The 18,793-nt window shown below is 35.0% G+C and overlaps 2 protein-coding genes across 2 annotated transcripts; one reads left to right on the top strand and one right to left on the bottom strand.

Moving 5' to 3' along the window:
* The first annotated feature begins 725 nt into the window (after window positions 1-725).
* LOC127792183 (luminal-binding protein 5) lies at window positions 726-5,036 on the top strand. The gene is made up of 8 exons (XM_052322582.1): window positions 726-865; window positions 1,669-1,936; window positions 2,018-2,232; window positions 2,372-2,614; window positions 3,142-3,621; window positions 3,754-3,908; window positions 4,063-4,145; window positions 4,228-5,036. The coding sequence occupies exons 1-8, from the start codon at window positions 808-810 to the stop codon at window positions 4,721-4,723; spliced, it is 1,998 nt and encodes a 665-aa protein (XP_052178542.1). The 5' UTR covers window positions 726-807; the 3' UTR covers window positions 4,724-5,036.
* Window positions 5,037-9,545: 4,509 nt separating this feature from the next.
* LOC127792698 (glucan endo-1,3-beta-glucosidase) lies at window positions 9,546-13,823 on the bottom strand. Its single transcript, XM_052323323.1, has 6 exons — window positions 13,334-13,823; window positions 13,193-13,210; window positions 12,257-13,114; window positions 10,496-11,472; window positions 10,101-10,404; window positions 9,546-9,873 (listed from the first exon to the last, which is right to left on the bottom strand). The coding sequence occupies exons 3-6, from the start codon at window positions 12,327-12,329 to the stop codon at window positions 9,851-9,853; spliced, it is 1,377 nt and encodes a 458-aa protein (XP_052179283.1). The 5' UTR covers window positions 12,330-13,114; window positions 13,193-13,210; window positions 13,334-13,823; the 3' UTR covers window positions 9,546-9,850.
* Window positions 13,824-18,793: the final 4,970 nt, after the last annotated feature.

Genomic DNA, 18,793 nt, shown 5'->3' with positions numbered 1-18,793 from the left:
TATATCTAGGTAAAGGTACTAAGTGACTTAGTTGATTGTCTTGTCTTATAAAATATAAAAAATAAATTTATAATACCATTAAGGAGATCGTTAAGAAGGAATTTAGACAAAGTATACGAATTTCAATTTCGTAACAAATTATCTCCAAGAGTCTATAGGATAAGGGCATTGCAAGCACATCTAAAGGAAAATTTAGATATTTGAACTTTTTTAGAGATTTGTCGTATTTTTTGTGTTTTATGTTTTTATTTTAATTTTTTTTAAAATATGTTATAATTTTTAAAATATTTTTTCACTAATTGTTTTGAAAGAGGCTAAAAATTTAATTCAAAAAGTCCATAACGAAAAACTTGGCTTGGATATATTTTTTTTTATGAAGGCTTGGAAAATAGTTAGAAAATTATAATATACTGCAAAAATTAAAAATTAGGATGAGAAAATGGGGCCCCGGCAAACGGGGCGGGGATTAATTGATCCATTCAAATGAGGACAGAATTGGAAATTCACATGACCTTTAACAACTCGTTCAGTTGCCGTCATCCCTACGATCTTTAAAGTCCAACGGCCAGGATTCTCACATCTCATCCTCCAACCTCATTGGCCGAGTATACCACAAAGACGATGCTCATTGGTCCACGTCATCACATATGACGCTCGTCTTTTCACACGTTCGACTACTTAACATATATAAATACACATCTCTCGTTCCATTTTCATTTAATCTGCATAAAGGTTAACACAGATTCCAGAGAGAGGAACCAAGAGATCAGGAGAGAGACAGACTAGGAGAAGTTCAGATCTCACGTAATGGCCGGCGCGGTGAGATCGCGTGCGTCGTTTATCGTGTTTGGACTCATCTTGTGTGGTAAGTCTCCACGTTCTGAGATCTATTCGATTCTGCCTTTTGTTTTCTGCATCGCGATGTTATTCGATGTCGATTTGCTCTATTTTGGTTAAGTTGTTGTGTGTCTATGCATATTTCCTGTTAGTATATGTATCTGTGCATGTATTTGTATATTTACGTCCATTCTGTACTGATTTATGATAAGAGTCAATCATGAATAAGTTCTGGAGTCGAAACAGTGGTTTTGTTTTGATGCGACTATTTTATGTTTAGATCTGAACTCATGCGTTGAAGTATGTACAAGAACTGAAATCTAATTAGTTGGATCAGTTGTTGAGGGCTTCTCGCAGTAGTTGTTTGTGGTTAGTTGTTTCTATTTTAGCTGTAATACAAATGTGATTTGAGCTTACGATCTGAAAATTATGAATATTTCGTGTGTTTGGCATCATAATATTCAATTTTCAGAGTTGAAATCGAAAGAATTCAAATCTTTCATAGTCCAAAATTTAACTCCTTAACTTAATTCGAACCCTGGCACCAGATATACTGATTTCGTTTTTATAGCCAAAAAAGAAAAAAATCACATGATTATGATTATTATATCTGATGGTTGTTGTAGCATCTGAATTCAAAATACATAATCTATTCTCAGAACTAGTTTTTCTGGGAGTTAGCCTGTTCTATTCACACACTGACATGTAGTTTTGAACCCTATGGTCTCCTGTTATTCACATTCTGACATATAGTTATTGAATACCTTAGCCGTAGCATTCTTCTTATAATATGGTAAGAAGTGTATTAAGTTGGAAATGATACTTCTACAGGAAGCTTGTTTGCATTTTCTATTGCGAAAGAGGAAGCCACAAAGTTGGGAACAGTTATTGGCATAGACCTTGGCACAACCTATTCATGTGTCGGTGTTTACAAAAATGGGCATGTGGAAATTATAGCCAATGACCAAGGAAACCGGATTACCCCATCATGGGTTGCCTTCACCGATGGTGAGAGACTGATTGGCGAGGCTGCAAAGAATCAAGCAGCTGTCAATGCCGAGAGGACCATCTTCGATGTGAAAAGGCTTATTGGGAGAAAGTAATAAATTCTCCTTTTCCTTCCTGTTTACATACATAATAGATTATGCACACCATTGTTCTAACCCAGATTTCTCTATAGGTTTGAAGACAAGGAAGTCCAAAGGGACATGAAGCTTGTTCCATATAAGATTGTGAACAAGGATGGAAAGCCTTATATTCAAGTCAAGATTAAAGATGGAGAGACCAAAGTGTTCAGTCCTGAGGAAATAAGTGCCATGATTCTTATCAAGATGAAAGAGACGGCAGAGGCATTCCTTGGAAAGAAAATTAAGGATGCTGTTGTAACAGTTCCAGGTAGAGTAAATCTCAAATTATGGAATTAAATGATCAGTCAAGATTTGACAGCAAAATTTGTTTTTATCAAATTGGGATAATAAAATTCATATAAATCGTCATTGAAACCGACACATTTATTTATTTCATGAATTTGCAGCGTACTTCAACGATGCCCAGAGGCAAGCTACTAAGGATGCTGGAATAATTGCCGGATTAAATGTTGCAAGAATTATTAATGAACCAACTGCGGCAGCTATTGCCTATGGTTTGGATAAGAAAGGTGGTGAAAAGAACATCCTTGTTTTTGACCTTGGAGGTGGGACGTTTGATGTTAGTATCTTGACAATTGATAATGGTGTCTTTGAGGTTCTTGCAACAAATGGAGACACTCATCTGGGAGGTAAGACTTTCGTTAATGCCCATTTTTCATTATTTACTTATGATTCAATAAAAGAAAGAGCTGTATGTCTTTGTTTAACTTAAATAGAAGACCATATCTATCATATGAAGAAACAATTCCATAGAGCCAGGGGCGGAGCCAAAAGATATTTTTAGTGAGGGCAAAATTTAATGGAGGGACAAGACTCAGTGAAGGCCAAATTAATGGAGGGCCAAGGTTAATGGAGGGCCAAGGCCCAGTGTGGGCCAAATTAATGGAGGGCAAAGGCCCAGTGAGGGCCATGGCCTGCACTGGGCCTATGCTGGCTCCGCCCCTGCATAGAGCTACATAACTTATTTGCTTGTCCACAAGAACACTGGCCTTGGTAGCCTTCCAAGAAGTTGAATATTGCAGTAGCGTTTTGTCCTTTGCTGCATCAATATTTTTATCATTACCTTCTAATTTAACCGTTTTACAAGAAAAATTATGTCCACGAAGCAAAGAAGTTCAATTGTAGACCGGATAAATTTCATTTATTTTGCATGCAGGTGAGGATTTTGACCACAGAATTATGGAATACTTTATTAAATTGATTAAGAAGAAGTATGGAAAGGACATTAGCAAAGACAACCGAGCTCTTGGGAAGTTAAGGAGAGAAGCTGAGCGCGCTAAGAGGGCCTTGAGCAGCCAGCATCAGGTCCGCGTCGAAATTGAGTCTCTCTTCGATGGTGTTGATTTCTCCGAGCCACTTACCAGAGCTCGTTTTGAAGAGTTGAACAATGACCTCTTCAGAAAGACCATGGGACCTGTTAAGAAGGCCATGGAGGATGCTGGCTTGCAGAAGAACCAGATTGATGAAATTGTCCTTGTGGGTGGGAGCACCAGGATTCCTAAGGTTCAACAGCTTCTCAAGGACTACTTTGATGGGAAGGAGCCCAACAAGGGTGTGAACCCTGATGAAGCAGTTGCTTATGGTGCTGCTGTACAAGGAGGCATCTTGAGTGGAGAGGGAGGGGATGAAACAAAAGGTATTTACTTTACCTGAACTGCTGCACCGTGGTTATGATGCCATTATCATTATTTATCTTGTTTCAAACGGGTTGGAAGATATTGGTTGAAGAATCTGATTACTCTCTACCTATTTTTCTTATACCATCCAGATATCCTTCTCTTGGATGTGGCCCCTCTCACTCTTGGCATTGAAACTGTTGGTGGGGTGATGACCAAGTTGATCCCAAGGAACACTGTGATCCCAACCAAAAAATCTCAAGTTTTCACCACTTACCAGGATCAACAGACCACTGTCACTATCCAGGTAAATGTTTGAAAACCAAAAACAACCCCTTCAGTAAACTTCTTCAATGGAAAGGAAAGAGTTGGATCACTTCATCTATTACGATTATATAAATGACATTTATCTGGATTATGCTAATTTTATCTGGTCTGATGTGAATTCGTTCTGTGTCTAGGTTTTCGAAGGTGAAAGGAGTATGACAAAAGACTGCAGACTCCTTGGGAAATTTGATTTAACCGGAATTGCTCCGGCTCCAAGGTTTTTACTTTCCCCCTTACCTTTATGAAGCCCGTCTACTACAAAACTGCTTAGATTGTTAAAATCTTATTTGTTTGGACAGAGGAACTCCTCAGATTGAAGTCACATTTGAGGTTGACGCCAACGGCATCCTCAATGTTAGGGCTGAAGACAAAGCCTCAGGGAAATCAGAGAAGATCACCATTACCAACGACAAGGGTCGGCTCAGTCAGGAGGAGATTGAGCGCATGGTCCGCGAAGCAGAGGAATTTGCTGAGGAAGACAAGAAGGTGAAAGAGAAGATCGATGCAAGAAACAGCTTGGAAACTTACGTCTACAACATGAAGAACCAGATCAGTGACAAGGACAAGCTGGCAGACAAGTTAGAGTCCGAGGAGAAGGAGAAGATTGAGACAGCCGTGAAGGAGGCCCTTGAGTGGTTGGACGACAACCAGAGCGCGGAGAAGGAGGATTACGATGAGAAGCTTAAAGAGGTGGAAGCTGTTTGCAACCCAATTATTGCTGCTGTTTATCAGAGATCCGGTGGAGCCCCTGGTGGCGGAGCAGATGGAGAAGATGACTCTCATGATGAGCTCTAAAGCAATAGGAATCCCTAATTAGTCGTCTTTTTGGCTTTTAATCAAGAGAAGCTGACAACCGGTATTAGGATGGTTCGTTATGTATTCTTGTATTTTCTAGTGGTAGAAGAAAGGGGAGGAAACGAACACTAAACAGGGGAAATGTGCACGTCCTGATGAGATTTGCTTTCCTCTTGTTGATTTTGGGAAGATATGCATAGAGAGTTTACTGCTTTTACCATTTCGGTTGGGGGTTTTGGAAGACCAAATTTAAGTCTTTCTTTTGGTATTGTTGGATTCAAAACTTCATTCAATTAGTCGTGTCGTTTTTGTACTCTTCCTTCGTCTTTTACGTTACTGATATGTGTCGCTGTTTTGATCTTACCATATGCGACCTGATCTAGAATTGTGATTGGACTGAGCTGAGAGGACAGTTCCCTTATATCAGGCTTCTTAGCACGAGCAGAGCAGTCCGTCTTGAGGGACTGCTGCAACCCCAAATTATTACAGTTTGGGTCATTAACCGATAGGCCGCCGGCACGGCAGCCACTAGAGCTTTGATGGCACCATATGCGCCTCATCGAAGTCGGTAATTTCAACACCTTCCCAATTATCGCCATCGCCATCGCCATCTTGACCACCGGAAATCAGCCCACTCTCCCTCTGTGAATCACTGTAATTTTCGATGACCCGTGCATCTGAATCATTGCCCCAACCCTCGTGAATCGGTTTGGACTCGCTCGACCAATTCAGCCTCCGGTTCGTTCTACCGAATCGACTTGAAATCGGTTTTACTTCTTTCTTTTGTTTTTTTTAGACATTTTGTTTTGTTTTGAATTATATATATAACTTTCTTTATAAGGTGGTGTTTATTAATTAAAATATTTTAAAAAATAATTAAAAGTGAGATATAAAAAATATTTTTGACAAAAATAATTTTTATTGTATTTGTTAAATTTATTTGATAATTTATTAAAAATAAGTCACATAATTTTTTATTTATAATTATTCAGATAAATTTATCTTTTTTCCCTTCAAATAAATTTATTTAATACTTTATAAATAAAAAAAGTAACATATATATTTTAAAAAATTTAACAAATAATCTTGTCTACCAATTTTATCTTAATTATTTTATATTTTAGTTCAAAAGATATTTTAAATTCATCTCAATATAACTTTATATTTTTTATTTTAATAAACGTTATTTAGATGTCATAAAAAAAGAAAAAAAAAAAGGTAAGGGCATGTTTGGGATGAAATGAAAAAGAGAGTTTTTTTTGTTTGTTCTTGGTTAACGTACCATCACGAGTGCCCCTGCTGTTCGACCCCACAATTTCAGTAAGAGAGGTAAATCAATGAATTCAGCAGGCAAGTTTCGATCCCTAATACAACCGCAAACGTGATGGCAGCAAGTATTTTTTATTTTTCAGGGTCGTTCATTATTTGCAAAACTATCAACTGGTTAGAAGTTAAACACGAAACTTGAAGACCTAAAAAATAATACCCCAACACATTCTTTCTTTATCAAGCAACAGAATGGAAAATGATGAAACGAGAATGGGAGAGTTATTAGTAACGGAGTTGAGGAAAATTCTTTCCATTCAATCTTTTTAAAGTCCCACATTTTTGTATCTTCCCAAACTTGGGGAGAATAGATTTAAAAGAAATGGGTGAAGAATAGTATTATATGCATGGACAAAGTGATCTTTTGTAGTTTATACAAGGGTAAATTATTAAAATAATTTTAAATTTTGTCACACATATCAATTATATAATAAATTTTAATTTTTATTAGATATATACTTTGAATTTTTATAATTGTAACAATTATGTAACGTCAACAATTTAAATTAGCATAGCAACTTTTCATTTAAAAAATAAAAAATTTCTTTTACAAAACTTAAATAAAAAAATTAAAAAATTGAAAAGAATAATAAATTACACTCAAACTCCTCTATTATTGACTCCGTCACTTAAATTTTAATTAAGATAAATTAAATTAATTAATAATTAAGTAAAATTAAAGCTAAATTTAACCAAACAAAATAAAAAATAAAACTAAAAGATTAAACACAAAAAGCTCTGAAGAATAGAACTTGCTCTTAGCCAAGCAACCCAAAGGTTTCTTCGACACTTTCTTAGTTTTTTTATTTTGCTTGGTTAAATTTAGTTTTATTTTACTTAATTATCATTGAATTAATTTAATTTAACTTAATTAGGATTTAATTAGAGAAGGAGTTAGTAATGGAGAGGTCTGAGTACAATTTTCATTTTCTTCAATTTTAATTTTTTATGTTTGTAAAAATAAAAATTTAATTGTTGGATGAAAAGTTGCTCCCTTAGTTTAAATTTAACAATGCTATGTAATTGTTACAATTATGAAAGTTCAAATATATATTTGATAAAAGGTTAAAATTTGGTACATAATTGATACATAAGACAATATTTAGAAATTTTTGGTTATTTGTCCTTTATAAAAGTTATTTTTATATATCTTTGTGATGATATAATTAACATTTGTTGTTTATTAATTAATAGAGATGACAATGACTCACCCATTTATCCATTGCATACTCCTTTACTAAACATTAAAATATATTTTTATGTAGCAACTCATGAAACGTAACTTAATTTAATTATTAGTTATTGAGTTAATTTAATTTAAATGAAATATTAAACTATGTTATTAATAACTACAATGGTAATCAGTAATATGAGAATAATGACATTAACAATTATAATAATAAAAGTAAGAATAAATTCATTATCAAGTATAATAATAATAATAAATTATTATAAGAGTAGGGAAATTGGAGGATGGCGTGAAGTCTTCCCAGATTTGTTCAATTCCATAGGATGTTTGACTTGGCATTGAAATTAGAGTGAGGGGAAATTAATTGAAGGAGCAGCCAGCGCAGGCAGCAGCTTCTGCTACCCACGTGGCTATTTCTCCACCAAGTTTTTTCTTTAAATTAGAGCCATTAACTTGCCCCTTAAATGGCTTAATTAAACAGCCTTTAGAGCAATTAATCGGAAGGAATTGGGCAGAATCAAAGAGAGCGCGCGCGCGACAGCAGAAAGTAAAGAGAAAATTGAGATTTTTTTTTTAGAAAATCTCACTTTTAATTGCAATCCGAGAGTACCAGGTAATTCAGGGAGTCGAGTACTACATTCTGTATGGTCAGAATTTCGTTTTAAGTCCGATTTTATTAATTTTGACAAATAATTAGGATATTGCAGTTTGTATAATTTTTACTGCTTTTGGACCAAACAAGCCTAAGGATATCTCTGATAAGGCAAGTTCTTCTTACCTATCTCGTCGTTTCTTTCGTTGGCGATTTATTGGACCTCCATTCGTTTGTTTCGGCTATTAATTAATTATGAAGTTTTAAACGGTTAGTTTAAGATTTAATTTATTAAATGGATCTTGTGGGTTTTATTCGTTGGTTGCCTACGGGGGTTTGTGTCACCCCTGCTTGTTGGGAATGATGTCTTACTCACCCGGGGCTAGGTTCTTAGCGGTTCGGGTATTATAATTGGACTTTTGGTTGTTTTCTAGCTGGAGCGGTTGTGTAGTGGGGGGCTAGGATCGACAGTTTGGTGACGGAGTGACGGTCGTACGGTCTACCTTAGGCCGCCGACGAGTCTCTCCTACCCACTGACCGTTGACCAGTGTCAGGCACTGCTGACTAGCTTAGCCGTTATGTGATTATAGTATGCCTGCTTATATTTTATTCTCGTTGCATGGCTTGATGTGCACATGGGTACGGGCTGCATGTTGGGATTAACATGATTTGGTTATGCTTGGTCACGGGCATTTTAGCTTGATTATGATGCATCCAGCACGGGCATATGCATCACGTGTGGCTTACTATATGGGCGGAGCATGGCCTGATGTCTGGATGTATGGGCGCTTGGTATCACGTTGATGCTCACTACGCCATTGCATTTTATGTGCATTGCATGGCTACTAATAGTATTTAGTTCTCGGACGGGAGTATCGTTCCGAGGGAGCCTATGGCTCGGTTGTCGGGAGTACCGACGTGGATACGGGTGACGGGAGTACCGCCCCGAGACAGTGCGCACAGGTTTGTTGAGAATATTGTTGCCTTTCAGGGCAGCGGCAGGTTAGTATGGGACTTGGGTGCCAGGTGTCTTGTGTGGGCCCCCAAGGACCGATATGTGCTCTTATTATGCTGCACTGTTGTGTTGTAGCGTCTCATGACTTGTGTGTACTTGTGGGGCTATGTTTGGGATGGTCTCTTCTTTTATTTATAGCCTTTCATTTCTTATAAACTTACTGAGTCTTGCGACTCACCTTGCTTTCCATTATTCCAGGTAGTAGCGGCGTGGGCCATGGCAAGGGAGTTAGCTTATAGCGGTAGAGTCAGTATGGTGTACAGGCAGTCCCGTCAATCCTTGTCAACTCTGATGTTCGAGTAGGATTTACTCTTTTATTTTGTACTGTGCCAGGCCTTTTCTCGAGTCTCGTGTATGTCGGCACAGGAGTCTGTATTTATTATTTATCATGTGACCGCTGTGATAGCGGGGTTCCCGTAGTGCATGCATGTATTTAGCTTTGTTTCCGTTGCTCTCATTTTTGAGTATGCATGCCAGGGTGGTCTTTGTCTCGTATTTTATTTTATTTTTTCTCCCGTAGACACTCCCGTTCGGGTGATTGGGGATATCCGGGCGGGGTGCTTACACTTTATGTCTATATACTGCACAAAATGAATAATGGGGGAAGGGTAATTAACGTCCATGTGAGCCATGAGATTGGACTGTGGTTGAAGACACCATAAAGTCACCTTCCCCCGTCTTAAGGGCCATTTGCACCCTTTAAGTGATTCATAAAATGTTACCACGTTTACTTTAAAGAGGTAATTGAACACTTCACCTAAGTTTGAAATTATGAATTTGACATTAATGACAATTTTTAATACTTTTTTTTTTAATTAGAAAAAGTTAAAAAAAGGGGTTGTTAAGATGGTTGCTAAAAGAATATGAAAACTAGCTAGCGTGTGGTCCTCTACTACAAATAATCTTTCATTATACAGTAATGCCATTCTCAAAAAGGGGAGAAGTTTTCCGTTCTTCATCTTCTTCATCCTTCCGGCCTTCTTCTTCCACCATTTCCATCATCTCTCAGTATTTGCAGCTTCCATAGCCTGCAAAATTATCAAAAAGATGAAGGGAAAAATAAGAGATAATTAATACTAATCATTACATATAATATTTTTATTAATTATAAAATACTTTAAAACAATATATTTAATTATCATCAATTATTTTATAAATAAATAAAAAAACAAAATACATTTATTACATTACCCAGTATCCTATATATATTATTACCCATAAATGATTATGAAAGTAATTTGAGTTTTTTACTCACTTGGATCAACATTGGTGATGGCGCCAGTTTGATCGAAATCACAGTCATAACCATTCCTTCCCTTCGCCTGGAAATAAGCATTCATGGCATACGCAGCATGGGCCCGAACCGTGTCGGGAACGAAGCAGGCCCCGCCCTTTTGTATCGGCCCGCAATCCAAACCCAACCCGCATACATAATCAATGTTATTCTGTAAAGCCTCTTCTTCAGCTCCCCATTTTGGAAGACACCATTTTCCCCTATTACTAGGCTTTCCCGGTGACGGACTCACCGGGGCCGGGTGATCCGGAAAAGTCGATCTAGCCTGCAGCCAGAGCCAAGCACAGTTGTATAAGTACTACCCACAAATATGCATCGTGTTGTTTAGAATTGGCGGCGGCGGCGTCGTTGTCTACCGTTTTCCTTAGTATCCCGGCGTTGTACACCGGCTTCATGTCCGGCTCAAACAACCCGAAGTTTCTCTCGCACGTTGGCCCCGGCTTCAAGTTCTCGTTAAACAGCGCGAAAATATAAGTCTCGAATGTTCTATTGGGCATCAGCGGCGTGCCCAAGCCAGACGAAACGTGTTCTATGAGCTTGTGGTTGTACTCGGCGGCGGTGTCGGCGTCGACGCCGACTTGCCCCGGGTCGCCTTTCGACGGCCATCCGGTCTCGGCGATGACGATCTCGAGATCGCCGAAGTCCAGGTGCTTCATCGCCGAGTAGACGGCGTCCAGCTGGGCGTCCAACATGTTCGTGTAAGTAAGCCCTGACACTTCATCGAACACCTTGGCGGCAGGCCTAAACAAGGCGTAATCGAGAGTTTCGGCTGAGCTGCCAAAGAACGGATATGGGTTCACCATGAAAGGGGAATCGGTGGCTCTCAAGAAGCTGAGCAGTGGCTTCAGGACGTGAACATCGTAGCCTTGCCGAAATTTTCCGGCGGATGGCGGACTGGAATTGGTGAGGATTCCGAGCGAGTGTGGCGTCGAGACTTGGATCTGCCGATCTAGGGACTCGCCGACGAGGGCAGTGTGGAGAGTCTGCATCGCCGGAACCAGATTTGCGATGAGCAATTTGTTGGCGGTGGCGAGAACTTCGTTGCCGACTAAAATGCGGACTATGTTAGTGGCCGGAACGTAAGGGGTGATGTTGGTTTTGACCCATTGTTGGGCGAAGCTGAGCTTGGTGAGGCGTGGGATCTGGTCGTTGGGTATGGTGACGGTAATGGCAATTCCGGTGGGAGCAAATGCTCGGAGCATTTCCGGGTCAGCGTCGAAGAGTCTGACACGGTTGATGATGGTGGATTCCAGGAGAAAAAGCGCCACCTCCGCCGGAGGAGGGAGGTTGTTCGCCACCGTGCCGTAGTTGACTCCGGTTTCTCCATCCACTCCTGGGTAGGAATATGATTGCATGATCAATCCAATATGTAACTAAACATTGATAATTGAATACAAAATAAACCATTAAAGGGTCGGTACGTACGTATATGGTTTCAAGAAGTTGGAATATATATATATAATTAGGTGCACTCTCTACCTATATCGGTGGGTTTATATATATATATTATATATTCAAAAGTTAAAAGATTTGGTTTTGGTTAATTCACTTATCATTAGCTTTAGATTTAGTTAAGGAATTTAATTTTTATTTAATCAAATTTCAAATACTGATCCTTGAAACTATTAATCAAATCTAAACTCTACAAATTAACATAATTTTGTATTATTTTTTAGGATGGTACTACAGGTGTGTGTTTATAATCATTTAAATATGAATTTAAGGTTCGTAATTAATGCCTTGTAAGTGTACGCAAGTAAGTAAATAAATAAATATGTAAAATAATTTATAAATCACATGTATTAAATAAACACAAAAATTTGTAGTTAGACTCGACTTTAGAGAGATTTAAACTCTAATAATAAAAGACTCATTTCAGTCTCCTTAATTACAACCATACTAAATGATGTTTCTTCTTATTTTGTAACAATGAGAATCTGCAAACACTAACTTCCTTCTGTATATAAAGCAAATTCAAGAAAATAAATAATAACACACCATGTGTGTGTGTGTAAACAACTTGATATATATATATATATATGAGGAGATTCGAGCCCTCGTGGAGGGACAACTAGCTAGATACGAGGATGCCACAAATATTTCACCTACGTACGTACCTTGGTGGAGGAGGGCTGAAGCAAGAAGAAGCGCTGCTGTTCCACAGAAAATAGAAGCAAAGTTGGTCTCCATGGCAGCTGTAGCTAGCTAGGGGGTGAAGATGGTGGAGAATGACGGATCGAAGATCGAAGAAGAAGAAGAGTACTGCAAGGAGATGCTTTCCTTTGGTAGCTGGAAATGAATATGTCCAAAGGGTTCCATTTGGAGTGCATGGAGAGGGAATGGACCTTTCAATTAGCTCAGCTTTTTCTTTCTTTAATTTGCATCTCCTCTTAACTTTCTATCTGTTTCTCCTCTCAGAATACACACACACACACACATATATATACATATATCCTCCTGATTATCAGAGGACTGTACAATCATCAAGTAAACTAAATGGAATTATTGGAACATGACTATCATTCATATATATATATATATAGAAGAAGAAGAAGAGATTTATTAAAGTTCATCATGGATCTTGCTTTATCCTTCTATTATCCAATAACTTTTAGTTACCAAACTTGGGCAGCAATTTTAGAACAATATGCTGTGACAAAAGCTCTGTTGACTTTATCAATTTTGCTGTAATTCTATCTTTTTTTTTGCTGGCATCATGTATTGGAATCCTTAAATCTCAAGTTAAATATAGTGGAGGTAACAAAATAAGTTACACCAAAATAAACAAAATTAAAATAAAGCAAAGCGACTAGAATATCTTAGGTCATCGATCTGTTTGAGATTTCTGTACACACCACCTAACTGGACCACATGAAGTAACTTTGGCCGGGTTCTCTATTCCTCATAAGCATTGTTCTCGTTGTTCATCTTGGAGCTTCTCTGCATGCAGAAGGCCTTCGCCAGAGTTGCCAGACCTAGGAGATGGGCCCTAGCATTAGCTTGTTCCTTAAAGGAGTTAGGATGCGTATAAGGAAGCCAATGATTTTACTCACCTGATGTTGTTTGGTGTACTGTAAAACAATTATGACGAACAATAAGAATCATCTAGAAGAATTGAATCCCATAAAAAAAAACAGGAATAATATAAAAAATATTACTATTTTTAATCAGTAGAGTGAGAAAAATGAAAGTACTCATTTATGCTGTTGATGCACCAACCACCAAGCTCTCGATTTATAAGGATGATATGAGAAGAAAACATGTTTATAAAAAATACTATCTTTACATAATTTTAATACGCTACTTTTTGATATATAGGAACGGAACATCCTTCCTGCGTCCCATATTTAGTCACAAAAGGACTATCAAATAGTAAAAATACAACACAATTACTTACTAGAAAAAAAGGGACACGACAATACAACCCAGAATTAATCCAATATGCGGCCTCAAGTTTTAACATTGCTTGCACAAATGAGCATCTCAGAAACAGCAGCAGCAGCAGCAGCATGTCATGGATGAAATTTTGAAAGGGCTGCCGCTGATTGGAATACTCATTTGAGCAAGAAACATTACAAGAAGCCATGAATGATCATCATACTGCTTCCATAGACTCTCTCTCTCTCTCTTTCTCTGTGTGTTGTAAGTAGATGAATTCGTTAAGTTCCTCAACCAATTAAGTCATTGTTATAAGGAGAAGGATATGGAACTGTGACAGGAGTGGTATTTTGGGAAAGGAAGGATTGTGATAGAGATGGGCGACCCACCAGTCTTCCAGCTAGAATTAATGGAAGGGGATTGGACCGGGTTGGAAACCTTGTTTTGAGTCACTTCAGAGAAGCAGGCAGTCCAGAATTGTAGTTGCTCATGGAATGGCAGATCAAAACCCAACAACCAAAGCTGTGCGAAGCATTATTGCTCTAGTTGGTTCAGCACTTAAAAAGCGCGTTTGGCTTAATGGTTTGACCGCTCTTCCTTCACATAACTTATTTAGTTACATATTTATTAAAAATTTAAATATTAACAAACTTATAAACTGTTTTTTACAGTATTTTGAATAAGCTATCCCTACAAAATAAATTATTAATTTGCCTTCAAATAATTCAAATATTTATAACTCTCTATCCCTTAAAACATTACAATCTCTCACCTTCTCCCATCTCATCATCTCATCCATTATTGACTTTTCTCATTGTTGTCTCCATTTCCTCCGTTATTGTCTTCTCTAATTTTCTTCTTCATTGTCACCATCATCACTGTTATTAATCATGATTTTACTATTGCCGTCGCCTCCATTACAGCCTTTACCGACGCCTTACCCTTTTTTATATAACATATATATTTAACATTTTATGAATTAAATTTAAATTTAAATATAAAGTATTATATTAATATATTTTTAAATAATTATATATAATTTATCAACATGTAATAGTAAAAATTTTATTCGTTAGATATTAATTTATAATTTATTTTTATTAAAATTAATATTTTTTATTTATTTTTTTAATATTATTCAAAATCATATCTATTTTAATATTTTTGTTAAATTCTGACAACTTATTAATGGTTTGACCGCTAGTTGGTTCAGCACTTAAAAAGTGTGTTTGGCTTAATGGTTTGACCGCTCTTTCTTCACATAACTTATTTAGTTACATATTTATTAAAATTTTAAATATTACCAAACTTATAAACTGTTTTTTACAATATTTTGAATAAACTATCCCTACAAAATAAATTATTAATTTGCCTTCAAATAATTCAAATATTTATAACTCTCTATCCCTTAAAACATTACAATCTCTCATCTTCTCCCATTTCATTATCTGGTCATCTCATCCATTATTGACTTTTGTCATTGTTGTCTCCATTTCCTCCTTTATCGTCTCCTCTAACTTTCTTCATCACTGTCACCTCCATCGCTATTATTAATCATATTTTACAATTGTCGTCGCCTCCATTACCGTCTTTACCGACGCCTTACCCTTCTTTATATAACATATATATTTAACATTTTTATGAATTTAATTTAAATTTAAATATAAAGTATTATATTAATATATTTTTAAATAATTATATATAATTTATTAACATGCAATAGTAAAAATTTTATTCGTTAGATGTTAATTTATAATTTATTTTTATTAAAATTAATATTTTTATTTATTTATTTTATATTATTTAAAATCATGTCTATTTTAATATTTTTGTTAAATTCTGACAACTTATTAATTTTTTTAAATTAAATATATAATTATATAAATAATATTTTAAAATATATTTACCTAAACATATCATCAATTTAAACATTATTCAACTTTTAAGATGGCATATTTGAAAGACTTATAAGCAGCCAAACAACCTCTAAATAACTTCACTTGGGCTAGTAGACTTGCAAGGGCGCATGAGTGTAGGCATTAGATCGATATATTGTAGTAAGATTAATTAGGATGATAGACTCACTTTTTGAGTAATAATTATGAATTAAATCAAATATTTTTTTATGAGAAAAAGTCTTTTATGATTACAATTATTATACTAGTCATTCTATTTAAAAAAAAAATTAAAAATGTCTAATGATTGTGACAACCAAAATGAATAATTGAGTTTCATTAATAGGGGTCTTTTCCTTTAGGAATATGTCATTGTTACAATGCCAAATCAAGCATGTGATTAAAGAAAGACAAATGATAAGACAAATGATACGGACTTTCAATTCAAGTTCAAAGTAAAAATAATTTGAAAGGCAAACTAATTAATGGAAATTCTAATCTTTTAAAGACAAACTAACTTGTTCTCTTTCATATTGAGCATTTTGAAGCTTCATAAAACCATTCAATTCAATTCATAATTTTAGCTCAAAGTGATTTACTCAAATTGTTCCTTATGTTTTAGACATTGTTTTTAAATCTTCAAATCTTGATTATTTTCAATTCGAATGAATAATATTGAAATCAAGATATGTCATCGTACGTAATTATACTTATTTGAATACTCACTTTTTAATTCATTTCAACCCAAATCTATTTATATTTCATTTTAGTTTAAAGTAAACTATTCAATGAATTTGGCATACATTTCAACCATTTGAGTTCAAATAATTTTTAATTTACTTGACAATTTTCAATGAACTTGGACCCCATGAGTTTTTTGCAACCCAGTCTACGATGCTCTTTATTGAGCTTGGCCCAATTCAATTTGGTTGAATTTGGCTCCCAAAAGCTGGAACTTTAACTTACTAGAAATAACTTATTTAACCAATTTTAAAGAATTATGCTTAGGAGTTATTTCTTTATAAATAAACTAACCTTTGGTCCACTTAAATTCCTCTTGTATCCCAATAATTCTCCCAATTATCAACAACCCCTTTCAAATTAATTTTTAATATTCAAAATTATTTGAAATTTTTAAATATTATAGAGATGCAATAATTCAAAAAAAAAAATACAAAATTACGTCTGAAAATATCCTTTTAAAGTCAAAAAGTTTTAGAAAAATGCAAATAATAATTTTTGCACATAGTTTATTAATATGCTACAATTAGGAATTAAGATGTTGACAAGATTTATTTAGAACGTTTAACATTTAAACTAAAAAAAATATAAATTTTAATAAATAAATTGCTTAGTAAAAGAGAATAAGTGTGTAAAAAAATAGAAAATTATAAAGAGCATGCATCTCTCACATTTTTAAAATAACAATGACTACTCCTATTATTAAAGAAAATTAAAATCCAATAAACTTCCTCAAAATTTACAACTTTGGAACACTTAACCCCCTTATAGTTCTATTTTTGACAAAGAACTCCTTTTGACATTATTTATTAGCCAAAATACTAGATTTATATGCCAAAAAACTAAATGATTGCAATCCCCTAATTAATCTTCAATAGATAAATGCAATTCTATTGTTACAAATCAAATACCAAACTTACCTTTAAATGGAAAAAGGTGGCACTAATTGATAATTTGAGAGGGAAAAATAGAGAGAAACGTAGAAAAACGTAACCATATAAAAATTATATTATTTTATTTTTCTTCTTATTTCATAAAAAATTTCTTAGAGCTTGTTTGGTCTGACCTTTTGTTTTCAATTTTATTATTTTGAAAACAAGAATAGAAAATAATATAATTATTTGATTGCTTGTTTTGGCTTTCAAAAATTTTGAAAAGATTTGAAAAATAATGAAAATGATATATGTGTATTTTTAAATATTATGATTTTTTAAAACATAGTCTGTCATTATGAAACAGTTTAGAGCAATTTTTTTTACCATAGTTGTTGTCAATAAGCAGAGTGATTTTCAATTTTTGAAGTTAAATGTAATATGTGGAGAACCCAAAATCAGGTTTAAGAAACAACTATTGAGAAATTAATATATATATATCGAGAATAATAAGAAATGAAATAACACCAACTAAATATCTTTTGAGTTGAATGTAGATAAAAAACTTCTGAGTTAAGTATGCTCGAGGTAGGGTAGCTCAAGAATGGACAACCCCTGAAAAGTTTGTGTAGGTCTATGAGAGTAAGTTGATCCAATCCTTCCTATCGCTCAATGCAGGATGTTAAAGGTGGTATTAGAATCGACCCTCGAAGAAAATGGTCCGATGAGGGCAGGAAGTAATGCTAGGGCGCGAGGGCCTAAACAAAGTGCATCTGTTGGCAGACTTCTAGGATGGCAGCTCCCAAAGAGAAGAAGATCTGAGATCAGTTATAAGGTCACATAACGAGAATGTCATGTGCTCAAGGGGGGAGAATGTAATACCCCGAGAGCCCAATGTTAGGTCTAAGAAGGGACTCTAGAAAAATTAGTATATATATCGAGAATAGTAAGGAAGAAAACAACACTAATTGAATACCTTTTGGATTGAATGTAGGTACAAAAACTCTCAGTTTAAGCGTGCTCAATTTAGGGTAGCTCCAGAATGGGTGACGCCTGAAAAGTTCGTATAAGCCCATCAGAATAAGTTGATCTGATCTTTCTTATCGCTCGATTCGGGATGTTACATTAAAAACACAAATATAGTATTTGAATATTCAATCAAAAATCGTATTTACTGAGGACGAGGAAAGTTTAAAGAATTACATGTTTCAAAATTTAATTAAAAATTGTATTTACTGAAAAAAAAAGCAAGAACATTCAATAAAAAATTCAATTAATTAGAAATTATTTTGCTTCCATGATTCAAATATAAATTGGAGAGTAATTTTACTTTTGTAATTCGGTGAATTGGATTTTAGTTACGTCAGCTTTTGTATTTATTTGGAAATAAATTGAATTTTGATTTAGTTTAGGAACTGGTTAAGTTTAGTGGTTATATTTTTTATTATTTTTTCCTCTCAAATGATCAATTAGCGTCACTCTCCTTTACTTAAAGGCAAATTTAGTATTTTTATTTTTAATTAATTTGTAATAATAGAATCATGTGTAATTATTTAAGATTAATTGGGGTATTATGGTCATATTCTTTCTTAGCATGTAAACCTAATTTTTCTAACCCAAAAAAATAATATCCAAGAGTTTTTTTTATTAAAAATAAAATTATAAGGGAGTTAGGTGTCTCAAATTGTAAAGTTTGAGGGGGGGGGGGGGGGGGGGTTTGTAGATTTTAGCTATTAAAGAAAATATATAAATTATGAGTAACATTAAC

Source organism: Diospyros lotus, chromosome 15, assembly GCF_014633365.1.
Source record: "Diospyros lotus cultivar Yz01 chromosome 15, ASM1463336v1, whole genome shotgun sequence".
Classification (NCBI taxonomy): domain Eukaryota; kingdom Viridiplantae; phylum Streptophyta; class Magnoliopsida; order Ericales; family Ebenaceae; genus Diospyros; species Diospyros lotus.
The sequence above is the reverse complement of the archived record's forward strand: the minus strand, read 5'-3'. Positions and strand labels throughout refer to the sequence as shown.